Consider the following 22,243-nt stretch of genomic DNA (forward strand, 5'->3'; position numbering starts at 1 on the left):
GTGCGAAATTTAGTGATTCCTCTGCGTACCACTAGACGGAGCCTGCGTACCACTAGTGGTACGCGTACCACACTTTGAGAACCACTGCTCTAGGTGATTCACGTATTAACTTGAATATAGTACACACAACCCAGGACAACTCCTCTTACCTCTAGTGTCTGCATGAGGTTTGGCTTGATGGCATCTCGCATGAGTACTGTCAGAGCTCCACATACTCCCTAAGACACAAGCATTACAGAATCAAAACACATACAAAACATTTCGACATTTTAATTTGAGATCAAATGAGACAGATGACAGCAGCACACCAAATCCTCTGTGGTGACAGGCTGACCACTGCGACTGGTGGCCACCACCATTTTTGCAAGTCTCTGCTTCATGTCCTCCAGACTGGTGGTGAGAGCTAAAACTGCCATAATCTCACTGGCCACTGTGATGTCAAACTGGGCCTGGAAAACAAAACTTAAAAAAGTTACTTGGCCTGGTCTGCTAACAGAATAAAATAAAATGTTCATCATTACAATTGATTGCACATGAATGTCCTGCCCGTTTCAAACTTATCTAGCATCATGCATTGTTTACACAAAGAAATGACTGTCATTAGCTAGTTACATGGCTCACTTGGGAAATAATTAAATGTTAAACTATAATAACATGTGAATTATTAAAGAAAATGTATAACTACGGAGTTCTTAAGAAATGTGTTCTTGTTTGAAGAACCTTGCATATGCTGTGTTTTTTAATTGGTCTACATTGCAATCTTTCGCCACATTGCTGCATTACAATGCCAGCTCAAAATTTGTTGAGGTTTTCTGCATTTTTTTTAGGTGAACCAACTGGCATGGTTTACAGAACAATGTGTCTGTAGCGATGCTGTATTCAAGCCAAAGGAAAGCATTATTCCACTGTACAGAAAAGAGTCGGTACTGGAGGCTCTGCCTCAGACAAAAAACATGTTCACTTTGGAAAAAGGGATTTTATTCCAGCTTTCTATTACATTCTTCCAAAATTTTTATGTTTTAGATTTTCGTTCCTTTAAAGTCCAAAATGTCCTAAAATGTCACATTATTCAAGGACCAAATTATGACCTTATTATGGCATACATGTACTGAATTAAAAAGGTCAATTTTATGTTCTCGAAACTTTAATACTCAAAATATTAATTCCAGTCGCTTCATTTTCCCCAGCTGCCAAAAATGAAAAATGTATTCTGGACATATGTTATAAATAAATAGAGAAAAATTATTTGCAGTCTGCAACAGCCCATATCTATGAGTGAAAAAATAAATAAACCTAAAGTTACTTATAAAAGGCAGACATGGTAACACTGGAACCCATTACTGCAGAAAGAAATGAAAGACATTTCTACATTTTCAGTATCCGATAGCCACTAGCCTACCAAAGCCACTACTTTCAACATCATCCAAAAAAATGTTTTTAGAGATTTTAGTTTGAAATACGCTTTGTGAAAGTCAATATTAAATGAATCAACATTGACATATACGTAATTATACAAGAGTTGCCGAATTATTTCCGCATTTGCATCGATTGAGTTCCTTTTTAGGTTTTTGGAACCTATGAGCAAATCAATAGCTGTGCTACTGTGTATTATTGGCTAGATTTATGGATTTACGAGGATGCGCAGAGTTTTTCTGTACAATGCTAAAATGTGTTCCTTTGGCTTAAATACAATATTGCCACAGATGCATTGTTCTGTAAACCATGTTGCCACTGCAGCAGCTGGGGAGATTGGTTTACCAAAGTGAAAACAATTGTCTGGAGAGTTGTGTGGCATTCATGAAAATCAGTATTAGTAGTGTTCAATTGTGGATGTTTGTCTAGAATGTTTTACTCTAAGGATAAAGAATGATGTATGCTGTAATGGATGCGGTTATAGCTGACAAGGTTTCTGACATGATTTTGTTTTTTTATTTTTCTGATTTAGATTTTTTGCTTATTTTGTTGCGTTTTGTAGCAGAGGAAATAGGACTGACATGACGAGTTATATTTTATTATTATTTTGTCTTGTGTGAATGTAAAATTGATCTAGCATCATTCATTGTGTTTGCAGAGAAATTACTGTCATTAGCGAGATATCTGGTTCACTTGAGAAAGTATTAAATGTGACAAGAACAATTTTTTTTTGTCTCATGTGGACATCTTTGTCCATTGAAGTGTCTTGCGCCACAAGTGCTGCATTACAATGCCATGTCAAAGTGTTTTTTTAGATGCACAGTATATTTTAAGCATAGTCCAGCGGTCTTTGAACACACTATGGCAACACTATTTGGATGGTCCCTTTTGAGCATTATGTTGACTAAGTAACGTTGAACCTATGTGTCAACTAACTCTCATTACAGTATAGTAGACTGTCTGCTTAATATCTGCTAACTCTTTGTGATGGTCCTCCAACAGACATTCTACTGACTATAAGTAACTTTGCAACTACATTTCAACTTATTCTAACTCTAATAGTCTACTAACAATCTAATGAGTTAATAGAGATGTAGGTACAATGTTACTTGTAGACAACAGAATGTGTTAAATAGACCATCAAAATAAAGTGAAGCCAACACTATTTATTTAATTTAGAATTTAATGTGTTAAGATAATTATTGAATTCTAAAAAATAATTAAATATTTAGTTTCAGACAACTGAAGTGATGTAGGCTGTGGACAGTGAAGTGGCTGGTCAAACAATGTTTGACCATACCTGTGCATGCTTGTGTTCATTAGTATATAAAGCATTAGGTAATATGTGTGATGCTCACAGTTCTGGTAAAGCCCTTCTCAGTTGGAGACTGGCCAATGGTGATTTTTCTCAGAAAACGATCATTTGTGTCCAGCACTGTGATAAAATCCAAAAAAGATTTACCTGTCACCTAAATGTGTATACAGTATACAGCAATTCATAATGTTCTGTAACACCATCAAAGCCAAAAGCAATCTACAAAAATGTTCTAGTTTTATAGATTCAGTTTGAGATGAATTTTCTCAGTTTGAATTCAGTTTGATATTCATTTTAGCTTATTCATCTCCTTAGCATAAATTGCAAGAAGAACAGAAACAACAATACACATTCTATCGCACCTCGCTGCCATGTGATGGACTCAGGGTCCATGTCCAGCCTGACGAAGCGTGTGATTTCCTCCTCTGTTAACGTGCTGGGGTCTGTTTTCTTTATGCCTAGTTTCTATGGGTACAAGAATCATCAAATATATTAAAATTACAGAAAGCATGACAAAGTTTATATGAGCAAATCTAAATGTAAAGATTAGTTTAAGGGTGTTTACACTTGTAGTTCGGTTCTCTTGGTTGTTTTGGTCTGGAGCAAAAAATTAAATAAAAGATACATTTAGTCCTGGTTCGCTTTTATGACGCATATATTGCTGCGGACCTTGTCGAACATCCATAACATTGCTGTGTGCTGAGCTAAATGCGTTGACTGTACCATACGCGTGTACATATGATTGAGGTGACAGCTCGTGAAGATCTTATAAAATTTGTAAAGGAGTCAAAACAGCGGCCGTCACACACAAAAGAAGATCTGCTGTGAGAAGACGCGGTTCTGATGCCTGTAACGAATTGTAATGGGCAACATCACGACTATGACGAGAAAAAACAGGTATGCTTGAGCAATCGGTCCTTTTTAGGGTCGCATCTTGTGACATATCCTGTTTTGGTTAGTATACATGTCTTTGGTCTGTGTTGCATTCATATTTTAGAAGACCCAAAGAGTTCATTTGAAAGCGTACAGACACCCATCTTTTCAGTGGTCTCGGTGCGCACCAGGGTTCGGATGGCAGTATCAAATGAACCGCCACTAACAGAGCAATCGCACCGGGTTTGTTTTAAATCGAACCAAACCTGCCAAGTGTGAACACACTCTTAGAGAGGGGGATATGAAATCACACACACACACACACACTTCTTACTTCAAGTCTGTTGATCTGAACTGGGGAAAACTTCCTCTGACCTTCAGTCAAGGGTACCAAGCGATTAAAGAGAGCCTAGTGCAGTGATAGAATAATATTTAGCTGTTGATTTGGACTTTTTAACAGCACACTTAAATAGCATATCTTCTCAGTTTTAATTCATCTTAGCGCATCCTCACTGTTCCCCACATTAAATGTCAACATTTAAGGACACAGCCATGGTCCCTATTTTGTATAAAAGCAATACAAGAGCTCTGTTCAGAACACCGTCTGTGATAAGGAATCATGGAGATAAAGAATTTTACCACAGTCTTTCTCTTTTGCACTGTTGTGAGTCTGATAATAGCCCAAAAAGGGGAATAAAACTTTTAATGCACTTCTATGAATACTGACTGAGCAAGATACTTAAGCGAGGAGAGAAGCAAGAGATTAAGTGTAATTCAGTGGAATTATTAATGTGACGACTTTTGACCTTTCAAATCAAATATTTTTGACCAGTTTTGAGACTCTCACAATTGTCATTTGTCCATCATTTTAGTTCTTTAAAATGTCCTTTGCTTCGTCATAAGCAGGTTACAGAACTAAACTCAAATTACATAGGCCTAAAATAATTCAATGCTGCTATTGCACTAAAAAAAAAAAAAAACATAACATACATGATAGCTGAGTTACTAAAATGAGCTACCCACAGATAAACACAGATAAACTCTAAACAGGGGTTATGCATGTAGGTTACAGTAAGATACTGTATGAACAGTCATTTTTATTTACTAAAAAAAGTCATAATAGTGGGTATATGCCAAGATGAAATCATTGGAGCATTTCAAGCTTTTTCAATTTAGAATGAATTTTAATTCAGAGTCATTAAAAGAAAAAAGAAGAAAAAAAAACTGTAAAAAAAATAAAAGTTAAAAAAAACTTTTGTTTTACATTAAAAATGTCCAAAAATTCTTAAAACAAAAGGTACATTAATTAGAGAAGTAACACTGCATTGTTTCATAGATTCTATCATAAACTTTGTCTTTTAATCACTTGCAGTTTTTTCATTTGTCTTTAACTTGTTCTGCCAGTGCAGGAAGACAAAATACACTCAAATTAAAGACATTCTCTGAAAACCAAATATCATATGTGGTGTTGTTTTTGAAGTAAATGTATCCTGTTTCAAGTATTTTTTAGATATCTTAACTGGAAAATTAGACAAAAATACTATAAATAATACTTTTTTTGTGTGCAGTATACTGACTTCTAAAAGGCACTTTTTGTGATGTCTATCCAATGTTTTTCTGTCTGCAAAAAAATTTAATCTTTAATTTATTTGGAGCATTTCAGAGTAGTTTTGTCTGTAAATATTAATATACAATTAAAACGCAATTAATTTGATTAAATAATCAGCATGTAATTAATTAGATTAAAATATTTAAATCAACTGACAGCACTAATAATTTTCCAACAAATCACACCAGAATGTGATTTCCGTGATCAAATAAATGAATGAAGATAGACATTACCTTATCAGACTGGGTGGCTTCATGAAAGATACGAGCATCAATGGCAGCAGCTACTAGGTTATTGGCTGCTGTGATTGCATGAATGTCACCAGTCAGATGAAGATTGAACTAAGAAGAAAAGACCATCACTTAACACATGATTTCATACATCTTTATTAATCAACAAAGCAGCTGACAAAAAAAGAAAAAATACCTCTTCCATGGGAATAACTTGAGAGTAGCCCCCACCAGCAGCACCACCTACAGACATGAGAATTGAGGTAGACATTTCATTTTCCATAGTTGCTCTCATTTCTATGCAAACTGACAAAAAACCATCATGATTGCACAGGAAATTCACTTGCTTTGTCATGTGGTACTATAAATCAAATGCTTGGTAAACAAAACTTGGTCCATCGTTTTTACACATTTTTGACCGAACTTTAACCTCAGTGGTAACCAATTGGTATATGACTGTCTTATCAGCCTAACTTACCTTTGATGCCAAACGTTGGGCCTTGTGATGGTTGGCGCACAGCTGCAAACGCATTAAGTCTGAGATGAGCACCGAGTGCTTGAACCAACCCTATTGTAGTTGTGCTCTTTCCTTCACCCAGAGGAGTTGGAGTGATTCTACATTAAACAAAATGTTACTTCCTTGCACAAGTATCAAAATCTTCAACACAATACATGCCTATAAAACATGAATTTGATTTTCATCTCTTAGAATAACACTTGACAGAGAAAAAGATTACCCAGTAACAACCACATATTTGCCATCAGGTTGAGCCTGCAGTCGATCAATTGTTTTCAGTTGGACTTTGGCCTTGGTCCTGCCATAGAGCTCAACCTCATCCGAAAAAAGACCAATTTCCTTAGCAAGACACTCAATGGGTTTAGGTACACAGGATCGAGAGATGGCAACATCACTGCATGATGAAAATAAACAAACTAGCTATTAAAATGAACAAACAACAAAAAGTCAAAAGTAAAATATATTGGAACAACCGTTTACTTCAAGAAATCGTTCATATATTAAAATCCGGCCCCCCCCACCCCCCCACCCCCCCCACCCCCAAAATCATACCACCAAGAAAAGAAATGCATGCATCATAACAGTAGTCCATATTTTTTCAACCATTCCTATAAAAGTCACAGTTTACTCAACCTCAAGCCATCCTAAGTGTAAATGACTTTCTTCTTTCAGCCAAACACAAACAGAGTTATCACCCGACGGATGATGTATTGACGAACTCGGAAGCGCGTAGGATAGACAGAGCAAAAAAAAAAAAACACTGGACACGAATTAGAAGTCTAAACCGAGAATTTTTAAAGCAGTTACCATAAGACAATGATTTTAGTTTATAAAGTTCTAAATATGGGAATTTATTTTTACAAAAACGCATCGCTTCGCTTTAGAAGGCCTTTATTAACACCCTGGAGCTGTATGGATTACTTGGTAACACTTTACAATAAGGTTCATTAACATTGATTAGCTGATGTATTAACTAACAATGAGCAATTAATTTGTTACAGTATTTATTCATCTTTGTTAATGTTAATTAATAAAAATACAGCTGTTCATTATTTGCTCATGCTAGTTCACAGTGCATTAACTAATGTTAACAAATACAACCTTTGATTTTAATAACATATTAGTAAATGTTGAAATTAATATTAACTAAGATTAATATAAGTAAAAAGAACAATAAGAAGTATTGTTCATTCTTAGTTCATGTTAACTAAGGTAGTTAACTAATGAACCTTATTGTAAAGTGTTACCGATTACTTTTATGATCGATGGATGGATGCACTTTTTGAAGCTTCAAAAACTCCGGCTCTTATTAATCCCATTATAAAGCTCTTGCTTTTTGCATACGCAATCTCACCTTGGAACTGGTCTTTGCAGGTTGAGTTTAGTGTAGTTTATATTCCACTTCCCAGGTTTGTGTGCTTGAAGGAAATGCTTGGCACTCAGAACTGTGTTCTGTGACATTAAAAGCAAACATTGAATTTTCTAAGAACCATAATAAATACATGCTACTTCACTTTGTCACAAAAAACCCACAATCGTAACGGCTGTGATCTCCATGAGAAACAGGAATAATGTACCTGCATGAGCATGGCTACAGTCATTGGGCCCACTCCTCCAGGTACAGGCGTAATAAACCCAGCCTGATCTTTGGCTGAATCATAGTGAACGTCTCCAACAAGTCTCTTTCCACTCGGTCTGCTGGTGTCTGAGAGATAAAATGTAAGAAACTCGATTATTAATATTCCTGAAAAATTTGATATCACTAATTGAGACCATTTAAACAACTAGAGGAAATGCAGAAAACCAAAAAAATAATATCTTTGTAAATGAAACTGAAAACAATGTAGACTCCTACCAAAACCGACTTGAATTAAAAATATATCTGTTACACATACACACCTGTGATGGTGTTAATACCACAGTCAATGACCAAAGCACCATTCTTCAGCCACTCTCCGCGAACCATCTCTGGTTTACCAATCCCAGTCACCAGGATGTCTGCCTTTCCCACCTACAACAGAAACAAAAGGGTGCACAAACGACAATTATTATGATTTAAGCTGTTTGGAAACGTGGAGAAAATTTACAACAGTAAACAAGTGTGTATTAATAGAATGTTATCATATATTATTACACGGCTCTGTGGAATACTTGATTCTGCGCCATCCAGCGGTAAATTATTCCCAGATAACAACCACTGAAAACAGATAACGCAGGCTCATCCGGGTTACTGAAGTCAGCAGCGCTATACGCCTGCTAGGAACGGGTTTTCTTCTCATTTAATTATGCCATCCAATATCGTGGACTCGCTCTCTCTCGTTTCATACAAATGCAGCTGCTGCCATTTTGTGACTATTGTTTTGTGCACTGTTGGATTATAAAATACAGGTACGATTTTAAAACGGTTTAATCTGAAATCAATATCTCTTATCTCCATAATTATTTATGTGGCAAAATGCTGTGTAATAAGTGGTATGACTGTATACCCGTATCTCTTGAATGTCCATCTAGTTTGGACTTGCCGCGGTTTGAACAACTGCTCTCTCCATGGAACCTTTGCGTTTAAAGACCTAATAAAATAGTTCAACTCAGATCAATATTTTTGTGTCTAATTATTTACTTGTGTGGCAAGTAGCCGTGTAATAAGTGGGATAATGTACATCCAGCTGGTTGTTCTTCAGGCTGATCGAGACTCCGACGCGCACCACCCTGTCGGGGGTTTATTTTGAGAAGACAACCAGCTGGATGTACATTATCCTTTACATATATTATCTTGAAAAGACAAATAAAATGGTCTCTTCATTTTAAATGGACAGCAATATATTTTTCAGCTCTGGCAACTTGAAAAATATATTTTATTGGGGTCTATAAAAGTGAAATAAACATTTAAGGATATATAAGCATTTCACAGATTTTACAGACTATACTGTCACAGACATTATACTGTAGTTACAAAAATTAATTAGATCAATGCATTTATTATTTCAAAGGGATGGAAACTGATAAAAAAAAATCTGGCTTAAAAGATTCCTCATCCTGTGGGTCCCTCTAGTAGAGGGAGTTGAAATGGCTTTTGTAGGACTCAGGGGATTTATAATCCAAAATGCAAATTGATTCTTAGGGGTGCACGATTCGGAAAATGTCACGATTCGATTCGATACCGATTTTTTGTCTCAAGATTCGATTCAAAATCGACTTTCGATTCAAAAACGATTCTCGATTCAAAAAACGATTCGCAGTAGGCTATATAAATGTAGTTTACTTTTTCCTATGTGATTGATTGCAGTAGACACAATTTAAAAGAAAAAAACCCACAACAAATTAAATGTAGTTTGATATTACTTTATATGTCATCATACAAAAATTAAAAACTTTTGCAACTAAAAAGTGCAAAGTGCCAAGCTTTGGCCAGCTTTCAAATACATTTAATTCAAGTTTAAAAATAAAACTTAAATAAAAAGCTTTTACATTTAGCTTTAAAGTGCTGTAGTCAGATCAAACAAACAATTATGCTAAATGTGGTTTAAGGAGTACTTCAGCTAGGTTGACTGTTGAAATGTGAACTCGACTGGGCACATTGAACTTCCTAAAAATATATAGCTAAGCTACTAATGTCATAGAACCCTTGCGAAATTATTTTAAATAGATTTTAAAAAGCCACTGCTACTGGTAACATCTATGGTTAGATTGATTTGTTTAGATCCAGTGAAGTCGTTCATAGGCGTAATTTGCGGGTATCTCCAGTTAACTAGCAGAGCATTCATTTAGTTCGCTATTAAATAAGAGATCTGTTGTTTTTGAAATCAAGCTGCGCGCTCGTTGCCGCTGCTATGTGTCATGGATACAGTGTTCAGTGGCTCGCGCAGTATTCCCTCGGACGCGCTTCATATCGCCGTTGTGGTTGCGGTGAAATTACAAAATAAAATGCACACAAACGTGATGAACATATTCGGTTTTGATGAGAGAGAGAAAAAACTATACAAGTGCGGTTTAGAACCCATAACCTCTGACACGCTTGGCAAAAAGATCTACAGAACTCAAACATAAGATCTGCGGATCGATGCATTTATTCACGGGTTGAGCAGAGAGGCTGCACAGTTTGACCAGCGGGCGGCAAGAACTTGCAACGTAACTATTTATCAGACCGGCCCTCGCAGCCTCGAAACACTACCGGACCACCGGTAAAAGTCCCGACTCACCAGATTGTAACTCCGCCCGTGCACGCCATAAAAAAAAAAGAATCGATTTTTGGAATTCTATGAATCGATTCTGAATCGGTAAAGATTGAATCGCGATTCAAATGTGAATCGATTTTTTTGCACACCCCTATATGATTCTTATAGCTGCCTAGTGTCGGACAAATGTGTATCTGTGAGCCTGAGTAGTGGTGAGTGATTGGGACCATCCTGCTGAAGTCTGGGGTCTCTGACGCCTATATACTTTTATAGAAGAGGCGGCGGAAGAAGAAGAAACAGAAAGAAACAAGTACAAGGTTTCTACAGCTTTACGGTTAAACCCCTAATATTCCTGGGAAAATAACTATAGGGTTCCCAGCATTTTTAGCTTCTCTTTGATTAATCTGTTGCCATATTCATAACCAGACTAATGCAAGCCTCATAAAAATGCCACATAAGTGACAAAAGCAGACAAAAGAATTTCCATGAAATTTCCAGGCTCTTTCCAAAAGACTTTTTTCCATGTTTTAATTCATAGTTGTGATACTTTAGTATTCTAAAATGTGAATAGTGTGTGTGCGGATTTTGATTAGCTAATATAATTTTATTATATTATAATATTGCAAAAAAACAGAGTGTAAATAAAGCTCCAGAGCTCTGTACCTCAGAGGCCAAGTCTGCAGTCTTTGAATGACAAGTTGTTACAGTGGCATGATTCCAAAGGAGAAGGTCGTGCATTGGTGCACCAACAATCTTACTGCGGCCAATTACCACAGCTCTTTTTCCAGCCACAGACACACCTAAACACAAGACATTAAATATATACACTGTTATAATTCAAGTTCATTTAAGGTAGATGAATGGTTCAACCAAAAATTATGTCAGCATTTACTCACCTTCATGTCAAACACTTCTGTGGAACACAGGAGGAGATGTTTGAAGAATGTCTAATTTTTTCCAGACAATGAAACTCAATGGGGTCCAAGCTCTGATAAGGACTTATCCTAAAATCCAGTCCATAATCTATTGAACTCCAATCCAAGTCCTCTGAAGCAATCTGATAATTTTTTAGGAACAAATTAAGTAGTTTTTCACTCTCAAGTAAATTTAAATCATTGATTAACTCATATACACAAAGGCCAAATCATGACACAGGTGGCAAACAGGTTTGATATTTTTGACAGGTTGCCCCATTTGATTTGGACTTTGTATACATGAGTCGGATTGAAGATTTATGGATTACTTATACTCTACCTTTATGTCATTTTTGGAACTATTTTGGAACTGTTTGACCCCATTAAGTTTCATTGTATGGACAAAAACAGCTGTAGCATACTTCAAGTATCTCCTTTTGTGTTCCGCAGAAGAAAGAGTTTGAAACGGCAGTAAATTATGACACAAAAACTGTACAGACACACAAAAAAACTGTATAGACACCAAAACTGTACAGAAGAAAATAGCGTCATAGTCCAGCTTAAGTAAGTTCAGTGATGGTTCATTTCTGTTGTAAAAAAGTTATTTAGTTAATTTATCTATACAGCTACTCTGGAGAAAACAGTGATGTCATCGTCCAGCTCAGTTCAGTTCTCATATAATGGTGTCAATGCAGGCAGATCAATAATATTGTTGAATATTAAGTAGGGCTGGGAAAAAATTAATCGTGATTAATCGCATCCAAAATAAAAGTTTTGTTTACATAAAATATGTGTGTGTAGTGTGTATAATTATTTTGTATATATAAATACACACACATGCATGTATATATTTAAGAAAAATGTGTTTTTAATATAAAAATATGTATATTTATATATAATATAAATGATGTATAAATATATATACAGTATATACATGCAAATATTTCTTAAATATATACATGCATATGTGTGTATTTATATATACAAAATAATTATACACACTACACACACATATATTATGTAAACAAAACTTTTATTTTGGATGCGATTAATTACGATTAATTTTTTCCCAGCCCTAATATTAAGTGTCCCCAACTAAGCAAGCCAAAATCCAAAGGCGCTAAAGGCGAAAAAAGGCGACAGTGCCAAATTAACCAAAACTCCATCAGTGACTGAATCGAGAAAAGAAACCTTGGAAGAAACCAGGCTCAGTCGGGGGGCCGGTTTTCCTCTGGCCAACGAACGAACAGCGTATGATTAATAAATAGAACAGCTTCTAAATAAATCTAAATAAATAATAGCCTAATAAATGTGTTTGTATAATAGCCTTTCACAATAAATCATTTGACAGGAAATAGGCCTAGAAGTGGACACCCTTCCAAAAAACATGGGCATGGGTCTTTCTGATAAAAAGTTATTTTGTTTCTTAATAAATTAAACCTATATGTCTAGATCAGATGGAGGACCCGCGCTTAGACACGACCACAACGCATCCCTGAAGTGTCAGCAGAGGTTGTGTCAACTAGACTCTCCTGTGAAGGCCTCATCGACACGACAGCCATCGGCACTGATCCTCAACAAACCCGTCTCCATCCCGGCGTGACTCTGATCTTCAACCAGATGGAACTGGATAATATTCTGATTGTTCCAATCCAATCTGACTTCTGACCTATAATGCTGCCTGAATCATAATCATACACTGTTCGTTCGTTGGCCAGAGGAGAACTGGCCCCCTGACTGAGCCTGGTTTCTCCCAAGGTTTTTTTGGTGTTTTGGTTCCTTGCCACTGTCGCCTTTTTTCACCTTTGTTGCCATTGGCTTTTGGCTTGCTTCGTTGGGGACATTAAATAAAACATTTAATTTATTATTCAACAATAATATTGATCTGCCTGCATTGGCACCATTATATGAGAACTGAACTGAGCTGGACGATGACATCACGGTTTACTCCAGAGCGGCTATATATATAAATTAACTTTTTTTAAACAAAAATTAAACATCACTGAGCTTACTTAAGCTGGACTGTGACACTATTTTCTTCTGGAAACAAACTTTGTTGCATTATTTTCCTGTTATCTCTGTAAAGCTGCTTTGAAACAATCTGTATTGTAAAAAGCGCTATATAAAAAAAGATGACTTGACTGGAGCTTCACTCGTCAGGGCCTTTTAAGGTTGCAAAGGCCGGGACTTACCTTGCTAAAGAGCATAGAAGCTCAGGTATCGTTCTATTATTAGAGAATATTGACTTAGGGAATTAATTTCGTGAGGAGAGCTGTTGAAGAAACACTGCACACTACACAATTTTAAGCGAGCGCAACTCACCTGTTTGGGCATGATCAATTTTCACAACCAAATTACATTGATAATCGGTTGTGTAGTGTGTTCCCTGCTTTAGTCTAAGGTGCCCGTCTCACCTGTTTGCTTAATGAGCTCCATACATCCATTAGGAGTACATGGGATAAAACAGTCTCCAAGATCACCACGTGCCAGTTTCCCTGCATTTATACTCGTCAAACTGCAAGCAAACAAACAGACATCAAAACACCTTTCATTATTTCATGGAGCAGAATACAATTTGTTGAAAGTCACATTAAATCAGAATTATAATAATGGCATAATGGTAAAGACTGAATTATATTTTCTGTACCCATCAACATCTTTCTCTGGAGCCACAGCATTGATAATCCTTTCTGTATTAATAGTGTGGATGGAGTCGAGGGGCAGCTGGACTATGAGCCCATGAACTTTGGAGTTTTCATTGACTTCAATTACACTGCGCATAACCTTCAAAATGTGTAACAGTTAATCATAAACTGACAAAATCTGAAACAATGGTTAATCACTCCTTCAGATGATCTGCCCTACCTCATTTTCAGTTGCAGTCTGTGGAAGCTTCACATGTACAGCATTGATCCCGATCTAAAAATCAAGACAGTAATAGTAATTAAAGTGTAAAATAATAAAGAAATGTAGTTCAGGACCAATGAACAACAATCCACTTATAATTTAGGTCAGTTTTTTTCATAAAAAGCTGTTTTCTACCATGTTATTAACACTCCGGTTTGAACACTCAGTTTATGTTTCCTTTAAGACTTCAATGTAAATGCCAATTGCTATGATTGCATTGCATCTTTGCATATTGAATAATTATTATATATGTGGAACTGTTGAAACTTGAATTATGATTGCAGTTGCTGAAATTAATCATGCAAAGTGTGGATTACAGTGCTGTTTAAAGTACATCTACTCCATCAAAGGTTTCTTTTAACAATGTGTTTTTGCAGCACTGAGCATTGAAGCCAATCAATGCTTCAGTAAAATGGCTAGAGTTTAGTTAAGTGCAAGCTCAGATTCCCGTGAATGCTCTCCACATAACCAACAAAGTGTAGACAATGTAAATATGAGATTTATTATGTAGTAGACGGTTTCAATGATTTTAATATGAATTTCTGAAAGCTTTGTTGGTTATAATGAAAGGATTTGTGCGCGTTAGGCGTTTGTTGAACAAAACCTTTAAGTTTTTGTTATATATTTTGTAACCATTACAATTACAACTAACTGTAATGCCTTATGTGTTGTACTGTATTTGTGTTGTACTGTATTAATCACAGCTGCCGGTAATTTTCTGTAAAAATACTATAATATTTCATACAGTTGTATTGTATTTATTACGGAGATAGACTGTACGTAGGTTTAAAGTATGTTTGTTAAAGTAGTTAACCGTAAAACAAGTTTACATTTACAGCTGCTATTTTTAAAGTAAATGACTGTAAACAGATTTACATTATATCTGTTTTATTTAAGAGTAATTTACTGTAAACAAACAATTCACAACTGTAAAATTTACAGTTGCCAAAAAGCATTCTGTACAGTGTATATATTTTACGGTGAAGTTCTGGCAACCACAGCTGCCGGTATTTTACACAAAACATTTTTTACAGTGTAGACAATGCAAATATTCTACCATAAAACCCTATGGCTGGTTATGTCTAAGGACAGCCTGTCTCTTTGGTAGAAGTGGTGGCAACAGAGATTTCCCTTTGAGAAACTGCTCACCCTCGGGTTGGAGCTTAGTCAAGTCAAGTCAGTTAAGTCTTGGAGCTTAGGGGATGATAGTTTTAGGCACATTATACCCTTGTTTTCATTTCCCCTCTATGACTAATGTAGGGAAATAGGCTTTACCGTTGAATGAAGGAGAAAGGTAACTATCAATGGGTCTTGGAGAGGAGTAGGGGTCTCGCTCTCCTTTGGATGAATGCTCTACTAAACTATTTACTAGCCATAGCAGGCTTTGAGTAGAATGCTTATCCTCTAGATGGGGTATGAGCTGCTCTCCCCCAATAACATTGAGGGTTTTAAAGGCGTTTTTACAGTTCGGTACGGCTCACTTAAATAGTACCACCTCGGCTGAGGTTCCAAGTGAACAGTACCGATACTAAAATGTGACGTGTAACAGTGCAGATCACCACTAACCTGTAACTGCAGTGGTGGTTAAATTAATCTGTAACTTAAACTAAACTGGCAGTAAAAACAGTTTAAACTTGTTTTTGTAGTTTTTGGACATTTGTTTTCTTTTTAAATTGCTGAAGGACATTTGATTGACTGTTTAAAACACAATAGATATCATCAATGCACTTTTTGGGTAAAACTGCTGTGTATTTTGGCCATGATCAATGCATTGTCACTTTAATTCAGCGTGAGCGGCACAGCAACAATAGACTCAGCGCCGCCTCTGCGTGGAGTGTGAATGCTCTAATCTGTTAACATGGGCGCCGAAAAAAATATGCGCTGCTAACGCATGCAGTGTGAAACCGGCGTTAGGGTAGAGCAGGGTGAATGGAACCAGACTAGCGTTGTGTCATGAAGCAGGGATATTGCTCCCCTTTGGATGGGTGCTCAACCATGGTCACAGTGCTAATGAGTAGAGGAAGTTTGCTTGTGGGCATCCTTATAGTAGGGCTCCCCTATAGCTGGGTCTCATGCAAAGTCTCAGGTTGACCCATGCTTGGAGATAGATAGAGGTGAACTATGCTTGAACCCGTCCTCCAAGAGATTCACCAAGGACTTTGGTTTCAGCTAAAAGTCTTCTTTACATTTCTACTGAAGAACAAAAAGACACCTACATCTTGGATGGCCTAAGGGTGAGTAAATTAACAGCAATTTTTCATTTTTGGGTGAACCATCCCTTTAAGCACCATCCCTATACACCGTTTTGACGTGGCCTTACCTCAGCAGCAGCTTTCAGCTTCATGCTGATGTACAAGTTTGAGTCCTCTCTGTCTCCCACCTATAACAGACAAACAATCAACATTTAATCAACAAGTATACCAAACATACTGTAGCTTGTAAAACCTTTCAGAGAACTTTCATACATTTTTTTAGTAATTTTTTAGCTTAAGTAATGTGTTTTCCTAGTACTATAATGTGCGTTTCCTACTAGATGAAAAGGATGGGCAACTCCTGGGGGACCACTGTCTCTCAGATTTGTATTCTGTGAAGTATCCAGCAAGTTAGTGGGGTAGAGAAAGGTAACGGAACATATACTGTATGCGCAATCTCAGTTGGGTTTTTACATCCAACTACAGTAATCAACATTTGAAGTGGATCAAAAAAGTTCAAAGTTGTCCTAGGACAAGAACCGGTATTGTTCAAAATTCATGTATAAAAGGTTTTGATTCACTTCAAATGTTGACTACTGTATTTTGATTTAATAAATCCTGAATGTAAACAGACATGAAAATATACTCTCTGAATTAAAATGTAATGCGCTAGAGCGGTACAACAGCGCAAATTAACAGGGCTAAACCTAGCACCATTGATGCAGGGCAATTTTATTTCTTCCTACACATTGTATTATATAATGACCATATAAAGTTTTTTTCCCCTTCCAGTTTTCTTTCAGATTGTTAATTTACAATCTGCTCCCCCTTCCCTGTTTGTTTGTTTGAATGGATGTTATTTTGTTATATCTAAAGACAATAAAAAGTTGATCACAAAAAAAAAAAAATCACTTGAATGTTTAAATTGACATGTCATAGTGCATATGATAAACTTTAGAAACGATGCAACACTGGCCCGATTAGGCAAGTGAAAATTGTGTCCCGAAACGCGAGCGAAAGACTTGTATTGCAGCATGCAACTGGCTTGTACAGACGATGATGGTGATGTGAAGCCATGTACGCATTTTAAAATAGAGACAGGAAGCAATACCGGATACAAAAAAACGGTACAAGGTTAACCACTCTCTCGATGTTTGTGAAATTATGTCTCACATCAGATCAAATCAGTAATTTGAAACCTTTATAATCTGTGTGGATTGATTTTCTCATTCAACCAAAAAACTAATTGTTTGGAGGAATTTCCCACCTTACAAGTGCGAACCCTGCGGGAATGAGTAAAATTATGCGCAATACCCGAGCCGAAATTTAAGCCTAGTATATTCTATAACGTTGCTTGTTATGCATTGAAAATGCGAATTGTGGTCAAATCCAATAAATCGTCACCAAAACATGGCATGGACCACTTAGCTGCATTTCTTCCACTTAATTTCTTTTATACATTTATCCTGGCAAGTTATTAACAACATTATCATTATTATACTTAATTTTCCTGAACATACGTAAACAGGTCATTGCATAAATATCTTTCAGTGGTGTATGAGATTTCCCAGGTGCCGGATCCGGATCTGGCTTGTTCCATCACAGATTAAACCTTGCCCTTGAAGGGCCCATCCACAAGTTCAGTAGTGAAGCATACAGACAATGGTCACTTCAATGAAGGCATTTTATTGTTTATTGTCACGTGACCCAGGGTGACGAGTCCTCGCAATTTATTTAAAAGCTAAATGGCCTGAGAGTTTAAGTAAATGTAAACAGAATAATTCAAGATGTTTTGTTGTGATATTATACACATTTTCTTAATTTAAAAAATGTATAGGTAAGAAATGTTTGATAGTATGTTAAGTAAAGTTTCATAAAGTTAAGAGCAGATTCAAAACATATTTAAAACACATTTTAGAAACTTTTGAATTGCAACAGAAAAAGAAATTGCAACAATATTTAAAAGCAATAATAAGGCACTGCGTGATGGACACGGCGATGTGTTGACAAGGTAACATTCCAGTTGAAAAAGAGGAAATTATCTTTCTTTGATTCCTTCAGCAAGTGCATTCCAAACAGCTACATAACGGCACGTCAGCGCCCTGCTCCATCCATCCACTTCAAGGGCTCTTAGAAGTGAATATAGGGATGCTAATTCTGATTGGAATTCGCCCAAAATATGCAGTGCTGTTGGTCCCCAGGACCAGGATTGAAATTCTAATCAAAGTCTTCAGGATTACTTGAAAAATTACAATACAGGCAGGTGTGTTTGATTTGGGCTGGAACTAAAATTTGCAGGACAGCGGTCCTCCAGGAGCAGCGCTACCCATCCCAGTTTTAACATATGCAAATATAAGAGGACAGTTTAAACAACTTCAGACTGACTGGAAACACCTTCATTAAAAGTTAATACATTTTTAATAATTAAATCAGACCAATAAAGTGGCAAAGCACAATTGCCAATAGGCAAACCTTCTTTTTATTCAAATATTTCTGAGATTATAAATTTGAAAAAATATCAAACACTTAAATCTAAATAAAACAGCAAAACCACTCTCTTCAAAAGAAAGTTGGTCTCAATCACTGAACCACTGCTCACGCGCACAATAAAAACACTACCATAATTTCCCCCTGCAGTCAATAATTGTATCCCTTAAAGGAACACTCCGACTTTTTGGGACTTTAGCCTATTCACCTTATCCCCCAGAGTTAGATAAGTCCATACATACCTTTTTCATCTCCGTGCGTGCTATAAGTCTGTTTGACGCACCCACCGCTAGCCTAGCTTAGCACAAAGACTGGATGTAAATGGTTGCAGCTAGCATACTAATCCAAATAAGTGTCAAAATAACGCAAACATTTTCCTATTTACATGTTGGGATTTGCATAGTCACAGAGTGTACAAAAAACAAAGTCACATGAGACACAGACATATTTTAACCGTATAAATACTGGGAACTATATTCTCTGAAGGCGAAGCACTGCTACTTGGGCGGAGTGATAACCGCAGCACCTGAGACGAGCCGTGGTGAGGAGCAGAGAGCGCGTCTCAGGTGCTGCGGTTATCACTCCGCCCAAGTAGCAGTGCTTCGCCTTCAGAGAATATAGTTCCCAGTATTTATACGGTTAAAATACGTCTGTGTCTCATGTGACTTTGTTTTTTGTACACTCTGTGACTATGCAAATCCCAACATGTAAATAGGAAAATGTTTGCGTTATTTTGTCACTTATTTGGATTAGTATGCTAGCTGCAACCATTTACATCCAGTCTTTGTGCTAAGCTAGGCTAGCGGTGGGTGCGTCAAACAGACTTATAGCACGCACGGAGATGAAAAAGGTATGTATGGACTTATCTAACTCTGGGGGATAAGGTGAATAGTCTAAAGTCCCAAAAAGTCGGAGTGTTCCTTTAAAACTCATCTTTGATAATCAAAATTATTATCACATTGAAACGTATTTTTTCTCTGTGAAAAATAACTTCATGCCTTAACCGTCTGGGGTCTGAGGTGTTTTCTGGGCTTTGGAGGTGTTTTGACATGCTCTGACATTTGTGCTTATTTCAGTAACTTGTAATATGTTCATGGCTAAAGTCTGATTGCTCTGTATTCAGCACAAACTCTGCTACAATAATATGTGAGCAACATGCGTGTAAAAGTTTGTATTTTTGAGAAAAAAAGACATTTACTGAAAAAGAAATATTTTGAAGTCACTGAAATAAGGCCATAAAACACATACTGTGTCATTCAACATTTAAACCAGTAACTTGTCACCACTAACCTGTAACACCACAAGGCCGGGTTTGAAATTGGGATGAGTCATCCTCATGCCTTTCACCTCTTCCTTCAACCTCTCTCTGACCTGACTGGAGAAACATAAGGATTCAAAATTAGTTATGCATGGTCACACATTTATGATATACAGTCAAACCAAAAATGATTCAGGCACCAGATATAATTTTAGATTTTTTTTTTACTAGTGGGTGCAGGACACTATAGTTCATTTATGTAAGTGAGGATAGCAAAATAAAGTAAACTGTGACATATACCCAAAAATTCTTCACACAGTGAACTACCAGTAAAATTTATAAAAATTTGGGACCAAAAATTATTCAGACACTTTGACCTGACCCTGTTTTGCTTAAGTGTTTTTTCTTTAATTGCTAATGCAACCTTTTTACACCACAGACTGCACAAAATGAAGCATTGCTTGGTAATTGGTTGACTTAAATTGGAATTATCTAATTGTTTACTTAAATCTAACCGCTGACAGCTATTCAACCCGATTCATTTGTGAGACAGTCTAACAGAAGGGTGGCCAAAACCAGTGAATTATCAACTGATTTGATAACTGAGTTCTTGTCATATTTTATTACCATTTTCTAAACTATAGCGAATAAACTGATAATGTGAGAAATGTTGAAGGTGTCTGAATAAATTTTGGTTTGACTGTAAAAATCACAAACAGGCAATATTGGAGCTCATTGCCAATTATGTTCCCACTCAGCTGTCCTGATTCAGAAGAACGCTGGTTGTAACGCTTATGAGCTTAATCTGAATTTTTGTTCTAAGTATTGTGTTTACATGAGATACAGTTGAAATCACAATTTTGCCTAAATCTCATTACACAATCACATTATGAGGGCGCATGTAAACGTAGTCATCGACATCTGAATTTGGCTGCAAGTTTTTAGCTTGAATGCTCACTTTTCAGGTCGGGAAATACATGTTTATTTTAATTTTGCAACCAAGTGTTAAAATTATTGTTTAAATTAGCCTACATGTTAGAACTACAGTAGAAAATGGCCCATGTAAATTAGTTACACACATTGGATACTAGATGTCCAATGTACTCTACGTGATGTGAGTACTCTACGAAGACTGAACCAATTGTATAATGTTAGCTAAATTAAAATTAACCATGAGGGTAAATAAGACACATTTTATTAGGTTTAAAAACATTCGTGTGTGCACTGCAAGTTAACTAAATGGCTGATTATTTACTGACTGAGCCATTCTTTCAGATGGTCAGAAGATGGAGATCATGTGATGTTTGGTCTCCATACATAAAAACAATATAAAATCCCTACACCTTTTGAGTGTGTCCTGGTTTACATAATACTCTTTCAGACTTTAATATCATCGATAAACCGATCAATAAAAAACCTGCAGTGCATTTCTCAAGAGTTCAGAGTTCAATTCGTGACAAAAATCCATTCAAACAACCACGAATCTGAGCGGTGTAAAAAACAAACAAACAAACAAACAGGCACTCTCTCTGTCTCTAAAATATTATTGCTTTCTAAATCACACAAGTAGGCCTACGTTTTGAACAAACAACATAAAAATTATTTTATATCTTTATCAACGTAACATGAAAAATATTAGAAAATAGCTTACGCTGAGATCGCTTTTCCGCAGATGATTTGGGCTGGCATCGTAAGATTTTAAGTTTTCCTTTAAAGTGAGACAAAGTTGTGTGTTCCACAGTTTACGCTGCTAACTGAGAGCACGTGTTGAACTCTTCTTCTACTTCTGTGTGTGTCTGTCTGGCTCATAGACTGTAAAAAAAATAGGTCTGGCGTTACTTCTTCTTCTTCTTCTCTTAGTTAATGGCGGATTGCAAACAACTTAAAGTGCATACCGCCACGTACTGTACTGGAGTGTGTAACATCATATCACTCAACTATAAACCCTTTTAGGTATCATATTAAGATACTCTCATATTCTGTTCACCAACCCAGTGTCTTTAAGAAATTTAAATAATGCCTTCCTGGTGATTCTTATCCCTTTTTCTTCTCCATCTGTTCCCAATAACCCCATCAGATTCCATTCTCGCCCTGCCTCTTGTACCCTATCATGAAATATCTGTCTTTCCAACTCAAACAATATACAATGCAAAATTACATGTTCAACATTTTCTTTAATCCCGCAGTTTTCACACGTTTCACTATTCCTTTTCCCCAATAAAAACAAGGTGCTATTCAGACCTGTATGATCTACTCTCATTCTTGTCATTATTATTTCCTCCCGCCTGTTCCTTTCCCTATAATTTTTATTACTGACTGACTTTTGTATTTTATAATAACTCCTTCCTTTCCT

The 22,243-nt window shown here is 36.4% G+C and overlaps 1 protein-coding gene across 1 annotated transcript in view; it reads right to left on the reverse strand.

Moving 5' to 3' along the window:
• The window catches only part of mthfd1b (methylenetetrahydrofolate dehydrogenase (NADP+ dependent) 1b), a 32,059-nt gene extending 10,353 nt beyond the window's left edge, over positions 1–21,706 (reverse strand). Inside the window, exons 1-19 of the mRNA XM_056255930.1 lie at positions 21,542–21,706; positions 19,923–20,007; positions 16,274–16,333; positions 13,912–13,965; positions 13,694–13,830; positions 13,461–13,561; positions 10,796–10,932; positions 7,857–7,968; positions 7,535–7,662; positions 7,312–7,409; positions 6,178–6,351; positions 5,919–6,055; positions 5,637–5,683; positions 5,444–5,551; positions 3,936–4,010; positions 3,091–3,193; positions 2,772–2,848; positions 309–449; positions 150–218 (exon numbers count right to left, since the gene is read on the reverse strand). Of these exons, the coding sequence (XP_056111905.1) occupies positions 150–218; positions 309–449; positions 2,772–2,848; positions 3,091–3,193; positions 3,936–4,010; positions 5,444–5,551; positions 5,637–5,683; positions 5,919–6,055; positions 6,178–6,351; positions 7,312–7,409; positions 7,535–7,662; positions 7,857–7,968; positions 10,796–10,932; positions 13,461–13,561; positions 13,694–13,830; positions 13,912–13,965; positions 16,274–16,333; positions 19,923–20,007; positions 21,542–21,579 (1,881 nt within the window). The 5' untranslated portion in view covers positions 21,580–21,706. The remainder of the gene's footprint in view (positions 1–149; positions 219–308; positions 450–2,771; positions 2,849–3,090; positions 3,194–3,935; positions 4,011–5,443; positions 5,552–5,636; positions 5,684–5,918; positions 6,056–6,177; positions 6,352–7,311; positions 7,410–7,534; positions 7,663–7,856; positions 7,969–10,795; positions 10,933–13,460; positions 13,562–13,693; positions 13,831–13,911; positions 13,966–16,273; positions 16,334–19,922; positions 20,008–21,541) is intronic.
• Between the last annotated feature and the right edge of the window lie 537 nt (positions 21,707–22,243).

This window comes from Rhinichthys klamathensis, unplaced genomic scaffold (assembly GCF_029890125.1).
Source record: "Rhinichthys klamathensis goyatoka isolate OS25496 unplaced genomic scaffold, OSU_Roscu_1.1 h1tg000123l_1, whole genome shotgun sequence".
Taxonomy (NCBI): Eukaryota; Metazoa; Chordata; class Actinopteri; order Cypriniformes; family Leuciscidae; genus Rhinichthys; species Rhinichthys klamathensis.